The sequence below is a fragment of the Mauremys mutica genome, chromosome 19 (genome assembly GCF_020497125.1).
Source record: "Mauremys mutica isolate MM-2020 ecotype Southern chromosome 19, ASM2049712v1, whole genome shotgun sequence".
Taxonomy (NCBI): Eukaryota; Metazoa; Chordata; order Testudines; family Geoemydidae; genus Mauremys; species Mauremys mutica.
Genome location: NC_059090.1, coordinates 1634299 through 1652519, shown reverse-complemented (window position 1 = coordinate 1652519; position 18221 = coordinate 1634299). Strand labels below are relative to the sequence as shown.

At 48.6% G+C, this 18221-nt stretch overlaps 1 protein-coding gene across 3 annotated transcripts in view; it reads right to left on the bottom strand.

Annotated features, from left to right (window-relative positions):
- CWF19L1 (CWF19 like cell cycle control factor 1) overlaps positions 1-11479 on the bottom strand; it is a 54705-nt gene extending 43226 nt beyond the window's left edge. For 2 of the 3 annotated variants that reach the window (XM_044994108.1, XM_044994110.1), the window contains exons 1-5: positions 11348-11479; positions 10316-10400; positions 6869-6947; positions 4482-4583; positions 1511-1725 (exon numbers count right to left, since the gene is read on the bottom strand). In XM_044994108.1, coding sequence (XP_044850043.1) covers positions 1511-1725; positions 4482-4583; positions 6869-6947; positions 10316-10400; positions 11348-11370 — 504 coding nt within the window. In that variant the 5' untranslated portion in view covers positions 11371-11479. Of the gene's footprint in view, positions 1-1510; positions 1726-4481; positions 4584-6868; positions 6948-7295; positions 7390-10315; positions 10403-11347 lie in introns of those variants that run through there. The other variant, XM_044994109.1, reaches the window with a different exon arrangement.
- Positions 11480-18221: the final 6742 nt, after the last annotated feature.

The following is an 18221-nucleotide window of genomic DNA, read 5'->3' as shown; positions in this document are numbered from 1 at the left end:
AAAATGGGAGCTTGACTGGAAGTTGGAACTCAGCTTTATAGTGGATGCTTCCTGCATTGACTACAGTGAACCGATGTGTAACAGAAAAGTCAGTAGTGCAGGAAAAATGTGTTGACCTTCACTCAGGTAAGAGGTATATAAACTTCAGTAGCATCACAGGGTGACTAGCCCTATAAGGGCAGGTCTACACTAAGGGCGGGGGTCGAACTAGGGTACGCAAGTTCAGCTACGTGAATAGCGTAGCTGAACTCGAAGTACCCTAGTTCGAACTACTTACCCATCCAGACGCCGCGGGATCGAAGTCCGCGGCTCCAAGGTCGACTCCGCCACCGCCTTTTGCAGTGGTGGAGTACCGGAGTCGACCGCGGCGCTTCTGGAGTTCGAACTATCGCGTCTAGATCAGACGCGATAGTTCGAACTCCGAGAAGTCGAACTCACCGCGTCGACCCGGCAGGTAAGTGTAGACTAGCCCTAAGAGTGTTTGTGTCCAGCCTCACCTGTGCCTAGTTTACCACCCAGATCATTGGACAGAGTCCAGAGACCATGTGATTGACAGCCAGGCCTGCTGGGACTTGCTTATAAAAGGCAGCCTGTGCTCAGTGAAAAGAAAGCTAGCAAGAGCAGCACTATGCTAGCAGGTTCTCCAGGAAGTGGGGCCTAGGAAAGGACCAATGGAAACTCCACTGACCTCCACACAGCAAAGAAGAGACCATGGGAGCAGGAGGTGCTGAGAGAGAGCAGAGCGAGACTCTCCAGAGGCAGCAGACTGACAAACAACAGGTCATGTAGGAAATGGCTGAGGGAAAGTGAATTAGGTGGTTAGGGCCAGAGCAGAAAAGTCCTACGTATATAGTCCTGCACAGACGACAAAAAGTCAAAAGTGCCCTAAGAAGGGTATGGGACTATTGATCTCTTGTGCGAGTCAAAGAGCTATTCTGAGCCCAGAGGGGGCTGGAAGGGTTTGTTTCTTTAGTTGGACTTTTGGCTGTCCCCAGAAGAGAGACTAACTTTTAACCAGAGGGTCAAGGGCACACACAGCAATGTACCAGCCCACAGAAGACCACTGATAGTGGAGAAACTGAGGTAGCAGATGTGCCTCATCACTAGGGAGAGGTAAGCTGCTGTTATGAGAAGTCTGCAAGAGGCCTGGGGGTGAAATCAGATTATTCAGCATACTTCACACACATGAAACAAAAGAAGTTACAAGATCCGCAAGTCAGCTAGTAAAAGATTAAAAAGATTAATTGGAATTAAAAACGTCTCTAATTTGTACCACAAACAAACCTAGTGTGGAAAACAATGAGTCCACAGGAAAGAGGACAGCTCATTGTCTGAACTCAAGAGGACACCATGGACCCTACTTACCCAATTCAAGAACCAAGATAAGCATCCTCAGAACAGAAACCAGTCTGACAAGCCATTTTTAAAGCTTTTTTTTTTAAATCTACAAATAGCTACAGTGAGTGGAAACTGCACATTTAACCCATTTCAAATGAATTTGAATACTTACAGGTTTATTTCCAAAATTCCCTACACCTCTGGGCCAAGGGGATGTCAGCAAGATATCAACACCTTTGAATTTTGGAGTAGATAATAAAGATATTTTCAGTTCTGACACATCTTTGGAGCTGAAACTGTAGGCAGGAGCTGGCTCACTCAGGGATTCTGTACCACTCAGGTAGGCAATCTGCAATCCTGAGGTGCCGCTGAAAATACCCTTACGACCTGTAGTAAAACACAAATGAAATTAAGTATTGTAAGAAACTACTCAAATATGTCATCCTAAGAGGAGGCCAAGTTTTGCAGTCCTTGCTTATTTATTCAGTCTTTGCTTATGAGGAAACTGACTGGCTCTGGTAATGCATTAATTGCAGTCAGGACTCCAGGATTTGGCTCAATGACTGGAAACCCCTTTCCATTTAAAATACTCAGGGGGATTAAAGAGGCTACAAAAATAGAGAAAACAATAATAATGGGGGATTTCAACAAAACCCATACTACATGTCAGCTTAGGATGGGATGCAGAGATAAAATTTCTAGACACCATCAATGACTGCTTCTTGGAGCAGCTAGTTCTGGAACCCACATGGGGAGAGGCGATTCTTGATACCGTCCTAAGAAACACATGGAATCTGGTCTAAGAGGTTTTCGAATGAATGATAAATTCAGCAGTAATAAGTCACTAGGACCAGAAGGTATTCACCCAAGAGTTCTGAAGAAACTCAAATATGAAATTGTAGAACTATGGTATTAGCTTTGATATGTAAACTATTGCTTAAATCATCCTCTGTACAAGATGACTGGAGGGTAGCTAATGTAATGCCAATTTTTAAAAAAATGCTCCAGAGGTGGATCTTTGCAGTTACATAGGCCGGTAAGCCTAACTTCAGTACTGGGCAAATTGGCTGAAACTATACTAAAAGAAGAGAAATATGAGTCACACAGATGAACACGATTTGTTGGGGAAGAATCAACACAGTTTTTGTAAAGGAAAATCATGCCTCATCAATCTCTTAGAATTGTTTGAGGGGGTCAAACATGTGGAGAAGGGTAATCCAGTGGATACAGTATACTTAGAAAAAGCCTTTGACAAGATCCCTCACCAAAGGCTCTTAAGCAAAGTAAGCAGTCTTCGGATAAGAGGGAAGGTGCTCTTATGGATTAGTAACTGGTCAAAAGACAGGAAACAAAAGGGTAGCAATAAACAGTCAGTTTTCACAGTGGCAAGAGATAAATAGAGGGATTCCCAAGGGTCTGTACTGAGACCAGTGCTGTTCAACATATTCATAAATGATCTGGATCAAGGGGTAAACAGTAAGGTAGCAAAGTTTGCAGAGGATACAAAATTACCCAAGGTAACTAGGTCCAAAGCAGACAGTGAAGAATTACAAAGGGATCACAAAAGACTGGGTGACTGGGCAACAAAATGGCAGATGAACTTCAGTGTTGATAAATGCAAAGTGATGCACTTTGGAAAATATAATCCCAACTATGCATATAAAATGATGGGGTCTAAATTAGCTGTTACCACTCAAGAGAGAGATCTTGGAGTCACTGTGCATAGTTCTCTGAAAACATTTGCTCAATGCGCAGCCTCAGTTAAAAAAAGCTATCAGAATGTTATGAACCATTAGGAAATGGATAGCTAAGAAGACAGAAAATGTCATAATACCACTATATAAAGCCATGGAATGCCCATCCCCTGAATACCACATACAGTTTTGATTGTCCCCTCTCAAAAAATATACATTAGAATTGGAAACAGTACACAGAAGGGGAACAAAAATGATTAAGGGTGTGAAACAGATTCCATACAAACAGAGATTAAAAAACTGAGATTGTTCAGCTTGGAGAAGAGATGACTAAGGGGTGATATTATAGAGGTCTATAAAATCATGAGTGGTGTGGAGAAAGTGAAAAAGGAAATGTTATTTACCCCTTCACATAACACAAGAACCCGGGGTCAGAGGATGTTGTGAAGGCCACAAGTATAACTGGGTTAAAAAAAGAATTAGGTAAATTCACGGAAGATATGTCCACCAATGGCTATTAGCCAAGATGGTCAGGGACGCAACCCCATGGTCAGGGATGCTCTGGGTATCACTAAGCCTCTGACTACTAGATGCTTGAACTGGACAACAGTGGATGGATCACTCAATTGTCCTGTTCTGTTCATTCCCTCTAAAGCATCTGGCATTGGCCACAGTATTACCCAGTATGGCCATTCTTATCTTCTGTGTATGGACTAGCCTTCCCAAGCTAGTTTGAATCCAGCTAGCCTGGGTAACAATAGCAGTGAAAACAGTGCAGGGCAAACTCCAGCACAGGCAGTACAAGCCCAGTTTGGCCCTAGGTACGTAGCCTGACTACTAGCCCACTCTGAAGTCCGTGCTGCATTGTCTTCAGCTAGCATGAATCCACAGCTGTTGTAGCTCGCACTAGCTGAAGTGGACCAGCTCATGCACAGTTCTGTCGTGTGGACATACAATAAATGCATAGCTGAATTAGGAAGGAAAATTCATACTGCACATATGCAATGGACAGTGTTCTTTTGCCATTAACTTGTTTCCCAACAATTTTTTCCCCAAAGTTGGCAACTTCACAACTTCATTGAAACTTGTCCAACAAGCTCAGTTTGACAACCCAAATAGCTCTGTTGAGCTCATAAGAAGTTGAAAATGTTGTAAAAGTACAAAAGATGTCTTTGTGTGTTGCTTATCCAAAAAAAAAAAAAAAAAGCAACATGATTTTATTAAGGTTTCAAAAACAATTCATCTTGAGCCTCAGTACGAGACTCAGTACGAGAGATTAGTTGGCATGATTTCTGAAGGAAGGTATCAACAAGTGAAGAAATGAACAAGTGAAGTTTGGAACGAAAGGGCCATCACAACCTAAATTAAGGCACCCCTACAGCAACATTTTAATACTTCCATAAAGTGCACATCGGATTCCCAACACAGAAATAAAATCTATACCATTACCTAAGTATGTAATGTTCTCGGCTAGTTCACAGCCATTGACATCTGGAAAATAATGTACCGTTTCCGGGTTATTGGCACCCAAGACATATGTTGGAATAGGAGCTAGAGAAGAAATACACATAATTAGTTCACTTGTTTCAGAACTGTGACGTTTATTTGATTCTGTATTTACTATTATAAAGTAAAGATTCACTATGGAGGAAATGTACTATTGTTACGGACCCAGAAATTGAGTTTGTTAGATCCTGTCCATTTCATGGATATTTATTAACCACCAGTTAAAACACACACACACACACACCCCTAAATTGAACATTATAGCACATACTAATATAGTATATTAAAGTACTGTTTGTTTTTTTTAATTTGGTAGATTTCAAGTTGACTGTGTCCCTTAAGAACATCTTCATTGATAATGCCAACAAGATTAAATGATTCTCTCATCCCCGTCCCCATCAACTGTAATCTCCCCCCTCAAGAAAAGCCAGTATAAATAATCAAGATTTGCATGACACCTAGGAGCTCATTAAGCTTTGGCCTGAAGAACTAAAAGATTGCCTATACACAACTTGCACCAGTTTCACTTAAATTTGTTTAGTTAAAACAGTGCAACTTGTGTGTGGACTCATCAGTTTAGCTTTCAGGTACGACAGTAAACAATGTTAACAGTTTATTGAGGAAATGCACCCAAGCACCAGGATTACCCCAGGAACTGTGTACAACAGAAACCTCTCAGAGACAGCACTACACAATGGGAACTGTTTGACCCAGGTCACAGCAAAAGTGGGGAGAAGACATAAAAGGGGGAAAATGACGTTATGGGTGTGGGGGGGGAGTCGTCACTCTTCCTACAACAACACACCTGGAAACACCTGAGGAACAAAGACTGAACTGTGGGAAGTGATGGATTTTTAGCCTGTGTATGAAAACCTGGGAAAGCCCAGGCAACTTGTGCCTTAAGAATCTGCCAGCCTGTTTATCACTCAGGGTGAGAATCTGCTTATTTACATTCTACCTATTTAGTGTGTTAAACTAAGCTTGCGGGTTTTGTTAATTTACTATGGTAATCTGCTTTGATCTGTTTGCTATCACTTAAAATCTATCCTTTGTAGTAAATTTGTTTTGTCTCTGAAACCAGTGTGGAACTCATATTTGGGACAGAAAGCTATTGCATCTCTCTCTCCACATTTAGGGAGCGGGTGAATTTTTAGAGCTTACGCTATATAGCTCTCTATACAGCACAAGACGATACAGTTTGGGGTTTACACTCCAGAGAGGTTATGCACTGGTGTGCTGTGCAATTCCTTAGCTGAGCTCTCCCATGCAGAGCTGATCTCAACATGTGTGTGAATATGGCTGCACCTGGGTGTGTCTCTACTTGTGTATGTGCTGGAAGGTGGCTTGAGAGCCTGTCACAGCAGCACAGAGTAAGGGGAACCCAGGCGGGTGGGACAGGCAGGCTCACTGGTATCCCAGTGGCACCCTGGAGGGAACCCATCACAATAGACTACACTTAGTTGCAAGTCAACATGTTTTAATAGTTACCAACTCCCGGGAATCAATTTTTCTTTAGGAAAAAAACTAAAAAGTACCAATGTAAAACATTATTAAAATCCATGATTTAAATCAAGATTTCCTGCTTGCTGACTAAAAACTGGCAATTTTAAATCAATCCACCCTGGTGCGCAACGTCTCAGACAGGTACACAGCCCCTCCTGCCAGTCACATCACCTCATCTATATTTTTAGTGAGCTTGCTTGATCAGAGCTAATGCAGATACGTCTACAAGCCGGGAACTGCAGCCCCAGCTTGAAGTGTAGAGATACTCTACGAAAAAACAAGGTAAGGTGGCAGCTTTACAGATTTTCACAGATAAGCTTCTCTCATAAATGTGGTGATGGGAGCAGGGAGAGGGGGATAAGGAAATGGGTAGTTTCCCCTACACGGGTGGAGAAGGGGGTCTATGCTGGAGTAATGAGAGGCTCAAAGAGAAGCAGATGGGCTCAGTAAGTCAAACGGCATTTCATACTTAGAAATATTTTGGTAGAGCAGCTGCATGGAAACAGAATCCTCACGTGCCTCTATTCTGGGCACAGAGTGTTCCAAGCGCTCATAGCCCTTTATTATGCACTCCCAGCAGCAGCAAGCAGTGCTGAGCACATTGCCTTCAGCTTCCGTAACCCATAGCTGAACGGCTCTGACACCCACCACAGCCCTTGCCCTCTCTGGCCATCCCTCTATTCAGTCCAGGATCGTACACTTAACAACTTAATAAAGCAACACAGGAATGAGATGTGTGGTGAGGATACTGTTCATCAACTCCAAAGCCATGCGTGCAGCCACATCCCACTGGGTTATAGTCATCTAATATAAGGCCCTTTCCTTACCTTTCTTGGCACATGTCCGGTACTCCTCCCACTCTGTCTCTGGAGTAGAGCCAAAGAAGTTCCCAACACACAAAAGCAGCTAAAATCATTTTAAAAAAGTAACACAAGAGAACCATTGTAAGAACGGGGAAAGGTTTACGATGTTAAAATACCTAGGCTGTCCTTTTCATTACTTTCTTACTGTCACAGCATTAACAGTGATTTGGGTTCAGTGACTTATCGCCTGAGATTTAGTTGCATTTGATGTATGTAAAACAAGAAATTCCTTAGCAGTTATGAAGCACATAAGAAAAAAACACAGGGAAAAAACAGCTGAAATTACAAGATCACGTAAATCTTCATTGTGAGAAACTCCCTTATTCCTTCCCGATGTACAGTCTTTTCCAGGAGAAAACACTTCCTAGCAATCTCTCCAATAGCATCCTACCATTATTGCAGGCGTCCTTTTAAGCCATGATGTGCAGAGACCAGTATCACAAGATGCACAGAGTGGGAGAAAGGTTACAGAAGTTTACCATGACCTGTCACATGAAATTAAGTGAAAGTTAGAATCAAAGAGAGTGTGTTTAAGCGAAGTGAACTGTGATAAGGAGTCTCAAAAGACAGTGCATAAAGTTGTTTAACAACAAATTAAGAGTTGCTAGGACACCATGAAGTGCTGATAACTGAAATCCACCAGAAGTGTATTTGTTTGGTTCATTTTGATGGGGGCAAGGCATTCCTTTTCTGGAGGAGGAATATCGGTTCCTGTCTTGAGCTTGCAGCCTGGACAGCTTGCAGGGGAGGGACGGAGGGAGCTTCACCATCACAACTACTACCACCTGCTGGGATCTCAGGATCTACCATCATTTTTTCACCAGTTTTCCTGGTGTATTTTAATAATGGTTGTTACAACAGGTGAAAGGGCCAGAACATATTCTACCTGAACCCCAGACCACATTTAACTGTTTACTGTTACAACACTAATCAAGGGGTTTAAAACACCCTAGACTCCATTATAACAGCATCAGTCTGAGCTCTCAGGTTCTGTTAAAATCTCATCCTGTGTTTCCCAAAGACATTCACATAAAAGAAAAGTGAAAAGAATAGCAAGAGATAGGAAAATGCAGATTTTGTCTCTTGACTGCAGTTCAGTTGCTGGACAACTGAAGGCGAAGCATACAACTTAAGTATCTGACTTCAATCCTCTGGCTTCAACTTTCCACTCTCCAAAACAAAACTCGCAAAAGCTGTGGGAGGCAAAAATGCAGCCAAGGATCAGGCTGCATTGGCAGAGGCAACTTAAACTTTCTCAGATTTCTATCACAGCTTCAACAACCACCATTAAACTCTCTCTGGAGAACTCCCACAGTAGCATGAACTTCCTAGACACCACAAGCAGCTTCAAGAATGAACACCTACAGACTATATAGAAGAAACCCAGGGATCACCATATCTACCTTCACGGATCCCCTCGCCACCACAAACACACAAAGACATCTGTTATCTACAACCAGGCACTCCGATACGTCTGAAGAGAAAGTCTAGAATAAACACCATTACACACTTAAAACCACCTTCACCAAACAAGGAAACTCCATCAGAGAAGTAGATCACATCATGGAACAAGTTATCCAAATATCCCAAGAGAACCTGCTTCAGTACAGAAGTAAACCCTCACCAACCAAATACCCCTAGTTGTCACCTATCACCCCACATTGCTACCTATACAGAGTATCATCAGACAAGTACAACCTATATTCGATGGAGACCCCATTGTCAAAGAAGTCTTTCCTGACTTCTGGCCTTCAAATAACCCTCCAGTCTCTCCAAGCTCATCATCAGAAGCAAGCTCCTCATAGACCAGGACACATCAACTCAAAGCAGCACCAGACCCTATCAGAACAGAAGATGCAAAACATGCAGACATATCTCCACGGCTACAAGATCAATGCCCACCCCAACACACCTTTCAAGATCCATGGGTCCTACACACGCCTATCACAACATGTGGCAGACCTCATCCAGTGCATTAAATGCCCCAGTAACAACTATGTAGATGAAACCAGATCATCACTATGCTCTTGAATGAACTCACATGAAAATGAAAAAAAAAAAAACCCATATCACCTGTGGGTGAACACTTTTCACAAAATGATCACTCCATATCTGACCTATCAGTTCTCAATCTCATAAGAAACCTCCACAACACTTTCAAAAGACAAACCTGAAAGCTTAAATTCATGACTTTGCTAGATCCTAAAAATCATGGACTGAAGAGACACTAGATTTATGGCTTATTACAACAATCTATAATGCGCTAACAACTTCCCCCTCAGCTGCTTCTGCATCCCTTCCTTCCTCCCTATGACTGGAGGGGAGTTAACTGGCCACTTCACTTTGTTTAACATAAGTAGTTAACATATATTTGAAGGGATCATTCAATCTGTCACGCCTTGTATTTAGATGTGACACACTGAATAAGGGTAGGTCTACACTACAAATCTCTGGTGAAGATGCTCCAAGTCCATGGCAGAGAGCTCTCCCATCAGCTTAATAACTCTCTCTCTCTAACATCCTGGGACCAACACGGCTACAACAATGCTGCAGGTAACAACACTTGTCACTTAGCTCACTTTTTTAAATAACAAATGTAACATAAAATGTTTTCCAGTAAAGACCTGATTGCTTTCACCCTCTTCAATTAAGAGATTTTTTTTTAAGAACTCAAATATAGTTTCCCCCAGTACCTTTGTATCAATTTTCAGTCAGAAATCAAAAATCAATTTTGGTAAAATAATCCTAGTTCTACACTTTGATTAATATAGAATGAGCATGGGGCTAAAAGCCAGAATTCCTGGGTTCTATTTCTGGCTCTACCACTCACTGAGGCCTGGTCTACACTTAAAATTTAGGTTGACATAGGTATGTCGCTCACGGGTGTGAAAAATCCACCCTCACCCCCGGAGTGCCATAGCTATGCCAACCGAATCCCCTGTAGCTGTTGCCTAGGGAGGTAGTTTTCTTACAACAATGGAAATAGCCAGGGGTTATGCCAGCATAGCAACAGTGCCATAGCTATGCTGGGATAGTCTCTGTAGTGTAGACATATCCTCAGTGAGAGACCTTGAGCAGGTCACTGCATCTCTTTGCTTCAGTTTCCCACCTGTAAATATGAGGATAATAAGACTTATCTGTGGCACCAACTTTAAAGAGATGTTGTGAGTATTAATATTTGTTCAATGTTTTAAAGATGCAAAGCACTGTGTAAATACTAAGCTTCTATTTCACATTATGTGCAAATATTCTTTTCACGTAACATTTAGAGGCGTCAACACAATGAGCGTTTGGCTTTATTTAACATTATCGTAGGTCAGAAATTTTTTCACTTGCCAATGGGAGGCAATATACAGTGAAACACTTCTAATCTAACAGACCACAGTGCAGAAGCAGAAATATAAATCTTACATCAAATTCTCCACTTTTCTTCTGAACAGCTTGTACTCTATTGAACAACATATCAAATTTTCCTTCAACATCCCCACAGGCCAGTCTAGGGAGAGAAATAAGGACATGACAACACGCATAATGAATTTGTGTATCTTTAATATTTGAATTGGTAACATTAAAAATTGTGACCCTGTCTTTCTTACAGTCAAGGATTCATATACACACTTCAACCAGGAGGTTGTGGAAAACCCTGCCTAAAATATAACTACTGTCTAAATGCTTATTAACTCGGATACATTTTCCCAGAACAGGTATCTTAGGAGTTACCAGGAGACAGATGGCCTGCAACCTGTGGGGAAACACAAGTGCTGCTTAATGCATCTCTCTCCATAACTGATAGTATTTTTCTACAATCTTCGTTATATTGTACTATATGATACCACGTAATTAAAACTTGTATTGAAATGCACACACAAGGGGCTGAGTTAGGATCGCCTGAGCAGCTAAAACAAGCATTTCTTGACTTTTAGTCGTTTAAACCATGGAATATTTTTGCTCTCTTCACAATTTTTTTTCTGAACTGTCCTACATTTCTAGTTTTATAAAGAAACAGAAAGAAGTGTTTGACACCTCTTCTGCGCACCATTTCCGCTACAAGCTACGGAGCCTTTCAACGCCTCAAGGCTGGTGCAGAGCTAAGCACCTAGCAGCCCTACAAACGGTTACATTAACCGGCAACACTGAACGAGCTTTTCAGTTACCACAATCAGGGCTGAGACTGGAAGCGCTCGGACAACCGCAGCTGCCGAGAGATGTCGCTGCCCCGGCGCGGCGCCCTCCAGCCCGCCTGGCCCACGGCCGGCAGCACAACCGGGGCCCGAGCCCCGCCCCACCCGGCCCCGGCCCCGGCCCCGGCCCCGGCCCCGGCGGGATGCGGCAGCTCGACCGGGGGCCGGCGCCGGGCTGGGAGCGGGGGGCGCCACGGGCCCAGGGACCCCCCAGCCCCGCCCCGCCCCGCCCGCTCCCCCCGCAGCCCGGCCCCCGCCTCACACTCTCAGCGGTTTTCCAGCCATTGCAACGCCGCAGCAGGGGACAAAAACCCCCCAACCCGCCCGGCCGGAAACCAGAGCCGCGCTCCCCGGGTACGTCCCCCAAACCCTCCCGGCCGGAAACTAGAGCCGCGCTCCCCGGGTACGTCCCCCAAACCCTCCCGGCCGGAAACCAGAGCCACGCTCCCCGGGTACGTCCCCCAAACCCTCCCGGCCGGAAACCAGAGCCGCGCTCCCCGGGTACGTCCCCCAAACCCTCCCGGCCGGAAACCAGAGCCGCGCTCCCCGGGTACGTCCCCCAAACCCTCCCGGCCGGAAACCAGAGCCGCGCTCCCCGGGTACGTCCCCCAAACCCTCCCCGGCCGGAAACCAGAGCCGCGCTCCCCGGGTACGTCCCCCAAACCCTCCCCGGCCGGAAACCAGAGCCGCGCTCCCCGGGTACGTCCCCCAAACCCGCCCGGCCGGAAACCAGAGCCGCGCTCCCCGGGTACGTCCCCCAAACCCTCCCGGCCGGAAACCAGAGCCGCGCTCCCCGGGTACGTCCCCCAAACCCTCCCGGCCGGAAACCAGAGCCGCGCTCCCCGGGTACGTTACCCAAACCCTTCACCCGGCTCGCCGTGCGCCCCACTCAAACCGTTCCCACTAGAAGCAAGAGCCGTGCTTGCCGGGTGCCTCACTGAAACCCTTACACCGAACGTAACAGCCCGTGAGACCCGCAGGGGCCCAGCCGACGTGATGCACAGTGATGCTAGTGAGGCTCGGACTCAGCCCCCCTGCCGTTCTCTTAAGCTCGCCAGGGACGTGGGGCTTAGATGAAATAACTGTCAGGTGGGGCCCCCTGGTGTTACAGACCGAACGCCAAGAATCGCTGTCAGTGGCTCACAGTCACACTGGGGGGATGTAGCTGGACGAGTCCCACATGGGTCAGTGTGGGTCCAGCACCCCACCCTGGGGAATAACTGGCTGGGCAGCAGAGCTGTAGAAAGGATCTGGGGACAGGTTACACTGGTTCGCAACGTGAATATGAGCCAATGATGTCAGGCAGTTGCCAAAAGGCTAATATCCTTCTGGGGCATATTAACCGATGTATCGAGCCGTTATCCGAAACTTGGACAACCTATAGACACCACTTGGAAGTCCTTAAGAGGCACCATCAATGCTGCCTTCGTAAGATTTTGAAGATCAAATGGGAAGACAGGTGCACCAATATTAGTGTTCTGGAAGAGGCAAAGACCACCAGTATCGAGGCAATGACCATCCATCAGCAATTCCACTGGACTGGTCATGTTGTCTGGATGCCAGACCATCGCCTCTCAAAACAGGTCCTGTTCTCTCAGCTGAAAGAAGGGCACCGTAACGTGGACAACTGAAGCATTATAAGGACTTGCTATAGGAAAACCTAAGAAAGTGTAATATTGACATTGACACTTTGGAGACACTTGCCCAGGATCACTTAAAATGAAGTGAAGTCCTACGTGATGGTTCCCTGCATTCTGAACTTGCTCACTGACAAGCTGAAGAGGACAAGAGGCAAAGGAGGAAGGAGCGACTGGCTTCCAGTCATGGTCAACAGCCTTCTGCTAAGCCTGAAAACATCTCCCCTCATTGTAATAGAACTTGTGGTTTAAGGATTGGCCTTATTAGCCACCTGAGGACCCATAACACCCATGGAAGATGATCATACTCGGTAACGAGTGATCTCCCATCATCCAGATATGAGACATGGGAGTTAATTGTCCTGCTTTCCTCAGCACTGACGAGGCCTCAGCTGGAGCACTGTGTCCAGTTCTGGGCACCACACTTTAGGAAAGATGTGGAGAAATTGGAGCAAGTCCAGAGGAGAGCAACAAAATTGGTCAAAGGTTAACAACACCTGACCTGTGAGGAAAGTTAAAAAAAACTGGACGCGTTTAGTCCCAAGAAAAGTAGACTGAGAGGGAACCTGACACCAGTCTGCACACGCACTAAGGGCTGTTATAAGGAGGATGGGATCAGGTGTTCTCCATGGCCACTGAAGGTAGAACAAGAAATATTGGGCACAGAGGAGGTTTGGGTTCGATACTGGGGAAACTTTGTAACTCTAAGGCCAGGGAAGTGTCAGAACAGGTCACCAAGGGCGGCTGTGGAGTCCCCACACTGGTGGTGTTTAAGGACAGGTTGGACGCTCTAGGTCTGCTTGGACCTGCCTCGGAGCTGGGGACTGGACTAGATGACGCCTCCAGGCCCCTTCCAGCCCAACGTGTCTATAATTCTGTTTCAGGAGCCATGGAATTGATACAGCGCGAACCATCGGAACCACTTCCTGCCACCAGCCCCTGTTCTTCTGATGCTCGTTTATAAAGTCACAGCAGTTCTCAGGGGAGGGGGAGGCTGTTATCCAACAACACCGTCTGAGGCTGGAGGCAGAACAGGAGCTTTGTTGCCTGTAGCAGGGTGAACGTTCAGGCTCCAGGCCGGCACTGCCCTGTTCATGGTTTTCCGCTGGGGACGGGACGCAGCAGCAGAGAGGCAGAGAGAGGCCTCAGAATGGCAGTTTGTGGTTAGCGAGAGAGAAACCCAGGCTGAAAACTCTGTTAGTGCCTGAGACTGGAGTTCCCAGAGTGGGGTATGGAACCACCAGGAGTCCTAGGCTGAGGCAAGGCCTGCTGGATGCATCGGGCACCAAGAGGCTCCTTCTCCTTGGGCCAGCGCCCATTCGCACGTGCGCAGGGCAGCTCCCTGGGCCAAGCTCCCAGCCCTGAGCTCTGGCTCCCCTGGGCCCTGCTGTGCCCCTGCGGGGGCAGCACATGTCTCTCCGACAGCCCCTTCTCGAAGGGTGGGAGAAGGGCTGGCAGCAGGCGGCAGAGGCAGGATTTCCTGCCAGCTCTCCAGCCAGCCAGGGCTCTGGGGGATGGGGCGGGAGGCCAGCTTCTCCTGTGTGCCCATCCCTGGCTAATCAGGGCTGTGGAGGCAGGGCCAGCCTCAAAGCACTGCTGCTGATCTGTCCAGTGGGGGTGTCACAACTTAGACTAACCCAGACTCCCCCTGGCTGCTCTACCTGGCTCCTGGCTGCTCCCCTCCAGTCTGGCCCAAATGCAGCCACCAACCTCACCGCCTGCTCCGGTGTCTCTGCCCACGCCACCCTGTGGTGCTGCCCAGAGGCCAATTAAGGTTTATTGGGGTGCTGGGTACGAAGAACATTTGGTCTCCCCAGTTCCCCTCACCATGGGGTCCTGCCCCTTGGTCCTCCTCCTCCCCCCAACGCTCCACTCCCAGGCCTGGCCAAGAGCTGCCCAGGGAGCCCAAGCCACAGTGGGGAGGCCCGGACCCTCCACTTACCCTGGGCAGCATTCCCTGGGGGTGGGGATACAGACTGTGGGCTGCTCTCAGGCTCCCTGGCCCCCCACCCCGGGCAGGTGGAGGGTCCAGGGCTCCCCACAACTGGCCCCGGCTCCCTGGGCGCCTCTTACCACAGCCAGGCTCCAGCTTCCAGCCTGGCAGGGGACAGAGCCACAGGGGAAGAGGACAAGCGGGGCCACAGTTCTGGAGCCGGGGCACCCTCACTTCTGCACAGGTTCCCGCGCTCCTGCAGGGGCCCCCAAATTGGCTGGCGCCCCTGGGAACAGGCCCTGTGGGCCTGTGCATTAATCTCCCATTGATTCTGCCACCCTTTACTCATACGGATAACAGCACTTCATCACCCCTGCACTCAGCAGCAGCCAAAACGGATCCCTTTGGCAAGCCAGCTCCATCGCTCATTACCTAGGCACAGTAAGCGTGTCTGTGCAAATACAGCCTGCTCCTGAACGCTTCCCCCCAGCTCCCGGCTAGATGTTAGGGGAGAGCTCATTCTCCCCCTGTTTACGTTGCCAACAAGGGGCTTCAATAACATCTAAAGACTGTTAAGCCAGGGATTTCCCCTTCCAAAAAGACCCTTTAAGCCAAAATAAGGAAAAGTGACCTGTAGCAGGGCAGTAACCGCACTCCTAGGAGAGAAGGTTCAAGGCAGTTGAGGTCAGCGGCTCGAGGAGCCAGCCACAGCTTTGGCCCTGATATAAGAGCTAAGGGAGGAGTGGGAAGGGCCTGGCTGCCTGGACGCTCAGGGTGCCTGGGGCAGAGCAGGGCTGGGGATGGGCAGGAGGAGCTGGGGAGCTCCAGCCTGGCAACTCCCCAGGCCGAGGCCTTGGTAAGGCCCAATATGGTACTGAGGCTACAGAGGTGCAGCCCAGGGATAGGCAGAAGCAGCTGATCCAACCCCTTTGCCAGTGATGAGTGGCCATGACAGACTGCGTCTGCCCCAGGGGAAGGGGGCTAGATGATGACTGGCAGTAGCCACTGAGGCAAGGTGGGCATAGGGGGAGGGGGTTCCCCTGGGAAGGGAGACCCAGAGTGTGGGGGCACTGCTTTGGGACAGCACCCCAAGCTAAGGGGCACTGGGATCTGTGAGGGACATGGGAGCCTGAAGCAGGAGAGACACGGGCCAGCAGGAGGCGCTCCTAGTGCTGGAATTGAGCTAATTCCTGAATGACCAGCAGGAGGCGCCGTGCCAGTGAGTCAGCAATCTGCTACATGGCCAAATAAACTAGTTAATTTGAAGCAGGAAAACAAGAGTTCTGTGATTAAACCCCTCAGCCCCTTAGAAAGGCACATCAGGGGCAGGCCCTGGAGGGACGAGGGGAGGGGAGTGCACCGAAGGAGGGGTCGTGTGGGCGTAAACGCAGAACAGTCTAGTTAACAGCCCCTAAGTGCACTTTCTGCACAGAACTACTGCAGCTTCCCAAGCCCCAAAGTGCACAAAGTCTGGAAATGACAGTTCAGGGGTTCAGCCAGTTCCCCCCGGTCATATCACCAGGGTCACTGCACAGGCTTAGCCTGGCTGCTCTGCCTTTGCTCTGCCCCCTGGCCAGGCTGCCCATTGGTCTGTGAACAGCCCTGGAAACGGGCTGGGATGCACGGTTGGACAAGGGATGTTTTTAAGAAGATCTGCAGTGCAGGCTGCAGAGCAATGGGAGTAGAGGCCAGGTGCCGTTCTACACCTGGAAACTAGCTGGACGTGTTGTCAGTTTCAGGGGACAAAGCTGAGTGGCCGGTGTCAGACGGTTGGAGTGGAAGGTCCTAGACCAGTGGGGCAGTGCTGGGTTCCTTTCATTGTCCGTCTCCAGACGTCCTGGCGTTCGGTGTCTACAGGCCTCATTGGTTTGTACAGGAAATGTAGTGATTGCTTTGGACGGTAGATGGACCCACTGACACACTTTCAGCATTAACGCTTCCCATGGGCTGTGGGGAGGGATTGCTGAACAGTTTGCATTCCCCTCTCTAGAGACCAAACAAAACAATTCCCAGCCCGGAGCAGAGCCATTCTCCAGTGTTTCTCTCTTGTGCTGTGTGTACATGAGCAAACGGCCTGTTCGTCTCTCATGCTGCCCCCTCTCCTGCAGTATTTGCCATTTCAACAAAGTTGACTTTTTCCCACAGAAAATTTTGCTTTCCCTGAAGCCATATTTCTGATGGGAAAAGTTTTGCCCAGCTGGAGCAATTTCCCTGGTTCACCCGGTCACTCCTGGAAATAATTAATACCCGTTGTTGGGGGAGGTTCCAGAGAGTGCCGGTGTGTCTCTCAGGAGCCTGAATCTCACTGACAGGGCCAGCCTTAGGGAAATGGCGCCCTAGGCGAACTTAGCAGGGGATGGGGGGGTTAGGTCCCGGAGACTGCGAGCGACCCTCCCCGCCTCCCACTCTCCGAAGGGCTGTTCTCCTGCAGCACTCACTGTGCTGTGCCGGGGTGAGGGGCTGGTTAGCAGGGGCTGCCTCCGGGAGGGGCAGTTCGGGGGGTAGGAGGCCCCAGCACTCACCTCCAGAAAGGTTCCCTTCATGTACATCATGCGCAGAGATGTTTTCCCGCAACCTCCATCCCCCACAATCAAGACCTTCAGCTCCTTGTTCCTGGAGGGAGCAGGTGGGCTCTCGCTCTCCTTGGGGGCGCAGGAGCCCGTGCCACGGATGGACCCATTCGCTACTGCCATGTGTGTGGTGGGTAGACAGGCCCCAGGGTGTGGGGGGGATGAGCTCCTCCCCGCACACATGGGTCCCATGGGCACTGACAGCCCCCTGACCATTGCACCCTGGACGGTTGCCCACCCCCAAATCCAGCCCTGCTCATTGACTTTCAATGGGCTCTATGCTCCTAAGTAACTCCCACCGTTTTTGCTTGTTACCATGTGACTGTCCTGCTGGGACAGCCCTTGCAGGAGACAGCCCCTGGGTCTGTGACCTCTTCCCCAAAGCACGCGGCCAGGCAGAGCTGGGGGCAGGGCCCTGATTCTCAGCCTGAGGAGTGGCTCTGCCTGCTGACCCGTGTCTGCTCCACAGGCTCTCTGGGTATTGTAGCTCCTAGTCTCCTCGCCCAGCATCCCAGTCTCTCCTCCCCGAAACGTGAGAAAGGACTGGTGGCCCAAAGAGTTATTTTTGGTGCCGTTGGCAGCAATGGGCCCATCCCAACAACGCTGCACTAGGGCCTGATCCAACGCCCACTGAAGTCAATGGCAGATTGTTATCAACTGGCTTTGGACGAGGACCTACTTGCACATGTGGACAGTAATTCAAGGGACTGATTAAAGGGCCCCTCAGGCCCCTGCTGCAGCTACCCAGATGTCGTCAGACGTGCAGACCTGGCTTTCAAATCCTGCTAGGCCATTGCTGAAAATTCCCTCACAGCAACCTGCAGACCCCTAAGACTGTGGGGCAACAAACCCAGCCAGGTCTGGCAGCCCAACTCCCAAGGCAGGAAGGCTGAGAATACTGGGGATGGATCTACGCAATACGGTGCCCACGAGAGCACAGCAGAGAGTAAGTGGCATGGAACAGAAAGCTACCAACTGGAGCCACCACTTTTTAAA